This window comes from Genypterus blacodes, unplaced genomic scaffold (assembly GCF_046128005.1).
Source record: "Genypterus blacodes isolate CSIRO-AG114 ecotype Tasmania unplaced genomic scaffold, CSIRO-AGI_Gbla_v1 ptg000052l_1, whole genome shotgun sequence".
Classification (NCBI taxonomy): Eukaryota; Metazoa; Chordata; class Actinopteri; order Ophidiiformes; family Ophidiidae; genus Genypterus; species Genypterus blacodes.
This window is the reverse complement of record NW_027466864.1, coordinates 1,367,387-1,370,065: the sequence shown is the minus strand read 5'-3', so window position 1 is coordinate 1,370,065 and position 2,679 is coordinate 1,367,387. Positions and strand designations below refer to the sequence as shown.

The 2,679-nt window shown below is 37.6% G+C and overlaps 1 protein-coding gene across 2 annotated transcripts; it reads left to right on the top strand.

Moving 5' to 3' along the window:
• Positions 1-394: 394 nt before the first annotated feature.
• Positions 395-2,092, top strand: eny2 (ENY2 transcription and export complex 2 subunit). Of its 2 annotated transcripts, XM_076150420.1 has the most exons (5): positions 395-478; positions 719-796; positions 1,044-1,114; positions 1,545-1,619; positions 1,836-2,092. In XM_076150420.1, the coding sequence occupies exons 2-5, from the start codon at positions 729-731 to the stop codon at positions 1,907-1,909; spliced, it is 288 nt and encodes a 95-aa protein (XP_076006535.1). In that variant the 5' UTR covers positions 395-478; positions 719-728; the 3' UTR covers positions 1,910-2,092. The 2 variants fall into 2 exon arrangements, with proteins under 2 accessions (XP_076006535.1, XP_076006534.1); XM_076150419.1 differs by lacking the exon at positions 395-478 and having other exon boundaries at positions 485-796.
• The last annotated feature ends 587 nt before the right edge of the window (positions 2,093-2,679 follow it).

Here is a 2,679-nt window from a genome sequence, read left to right as displayed (position 1 = left end):
TGGATTCGTTGGACTGAATTAGTCTTTTATTGATGAAGACCGAAATCTTAACATTTTTGTACTTGATTAGAGAATTAGGAAAAAGTGAGGGAAATGTTTACACTGGGTATCTTCCAACTAAATAGAAACAAATCAAGAAAAGATTTGACTTCAGCTAGAAAATTGGTCAAAATTGATAGCAATAACCAATTTTATTGTTGCCTTCTCACTCTGTATCAACAAACAAGTGTGACAACTGTTACAAATATACATTTTGTAATCGTTGTTTTTTTTCCCACCGTGCAGGTTTTAAGATGTCATATTAAAAGCCATATTAAATAAAAAGTTGCTTGTCAAAAAAAGGGGGACGCATTATTTAACAAACACTGTCACCGTGTGGCGCAACACAGTATTACGCGCAGCAAAGGCGTCGGAACCATTTGGCGACACTGTGTTCCTGACCGGACTGCGATACGGGATGGAGTGGACGAGTCCGATGGTAAATATCAACATCCGTGAAATTATTTTATGGTTAAAAATTACAATTAGTCTTTCAGTGTACCATCTTTTTCAGCGCTAGTTAACCATTTACCTAGTTCACTTAACTCGATTTGTAGCAGCAGTGTTGATTCGTGTTCCTTATTTGGACTTTTTAAGTAAATGTTGATAACGGAATCTCCCATCTTCGCACGCAATAAACACATTGGCGTAATCTGCTGTTGTGTTTGTCTCCATGAAGATAACGAAACATGAGCAAAGATTCCAGGATGAGGGGGACGGTAAACCAGAAGCTGACAGAGATGGGAGAGCGGGAGAGGTAACGATCTGGAATGACACAAGCGATACCGCCATTGTTTATTTATCACAAATATTGACGTAATGCGTCTAAAAAACGAAGAGCCCAGCTGCTTCGCACCGTGGTTGCTTTTATCCATCAGTTATGTTCATTGTCCTTGTGTATTTTGCAGTAAAAATGAACGGTTGATCACACAGAACTAGAGTTGATAAAGCGTAAACACAAGAATCAATATTGGCGTGTGACTTGACATGTTATTGCTAAATAGGTTGAAGGAGTTGCTGAGAGGCAAACTCACTGAGTGTGGCTGGAAAGACCAGATGAAGGCTCACTGTAAAGGTAAAACTTCAAACACACTTTAAAAAGCTTCTGCTCACTGAGATCTGATGTAGACCTTCCTCACATTAGACATTTTAACCTCTTAAACACATCTTCTTGTACTGTATAACTAATAACTTGAATCTAAATTTCTTAACTTGATCAGGGCAACTTGTTGTCACCTCTGCAGGTTTACAGATTTTCCAAATATAGATTCCTTAGCATTCATTAGCGTCTCTTTAATGTGATCTGTGGTGGTAGAGGGTGGGGAGCTAGAGACATGACAGGAGCGCCATAAAATGCAATGCAGAGGTGTCTCAGTTTGACGGGGAAGATCTCCATGGATGTAAGGTGCAAGTTGGCGAGATAAGAGGTGTGAGTCGTGTGTGTTGGCAGGTGAGGTGTCTTCCCCCTGACAAGTGTTTAATCTGTCATCTGAATCCATTTGCAGATGTCATCAAGGAAAAGGGTTTGGAGCACGTCACTGTGGAAGACCTGGTGGTGGAGATCACACCTAAGGGGCGAGGTAATCTATGACCTCACTGATTTATCTTCAATATCTGAACCTGCGCTCGCATCCAAATCTTTTCTGTGCAACTACAATTGACTTAATATGCAGGTGTTGTTGTCTATCTCTCTAGATTTGTACCCATCACAGAGGCAGCAATGTCATTTTTGAGGTTAAGACAATTTCTGCAGAATCGTTCATCGTCATGGTGATGCATGTGTTTCTCTCTTGCAGCCTTGGTGCCAGACAGCGTCAAGAAGGAGCTTCTCCAGAGAATAAGAGCCTTCTTAAATGAACACGCCACATAACTTCACTTCATCTACTTTACTTTTTAAAAGAGCTATGTTGATTTTTTTAAATTGGTCATTATGATTTGCAGGTTCTTTGTATGGTTTAAATGACTTCATCCCTTACATTTTGTAAATACACTCTAACCTCAACATTCAGTTACCATTTTCTATATGACTTGCTGTATCAATAAAGTATATGATTGAGTAACATCTCATCTTCAATGACTTATTAGACAATATATATAATATTATCCACATAAACTTATACAGAAACTACAAAGTGGTGAGTCCTGTTTATGTGATAAAAGTTCATAAGTAAATATCTGTTTAGTCGAAGTTCAACCCTGAAGAATGTTTTTATTAGATTGAATGTTTATCTGGATCGGTTTCTATATCCAGTCAATTTCACTATTCAAAGACAATTTAGTGTTTGTAGGTGGTATAAGGTCTTCTTGTATCTGCCAGTTACATGCTAAAATGGTTTTCAAACAAACTATTAGAAAGAGAAATGTCTATTAGAAAACCTATAAGATAATTATCTAATTATCTAAATATTACAGAAAGGAAAGGCTCCTTGCATGCTATGAAATGTGAATCAAATAATTATGCTTATGTTGCTTTGTAAGTTGCTTATATCGTCCTGGTGATGTCATTGAAACTATTGCTAACTTCTACTTCTTAAAAGACAAAACAAATATATAACAAATGCAAGAATAGCCTTTATGAGAGACATGATGGATACATGAGTGGCTCCCTGTCAGTGTGTTGAAGTAAGGTCCTTGATTATA

What these genes read in the sequence shown, in the direction of transcription:
- eny2 (XM_076150420.1), top strand. Translation starts at nt 729, where the DNA reads ATGAGCAAAGATTCCAGGATGAGGGGGACGGTAAACCAGAAGCTGACA. An exon ending in GAGATGGGAGAGCGGGAGAG is followed by an intron (nt 797 to 1,043) that starts GTAACGATCTGG and finishes ATTGCTAAATAG; the next exon opens with GTTGAAGGAGTTGCTGAGAG. An exon ending in GATGAAGGCTCACTGTAAAG is followed by an intron (nt 1,115 to 1,544) that starts GTAAAACTTCAA and finishes ATCCATTTGCAG; the next exon opens with ATGTCATCAAGGAAAAGGGT.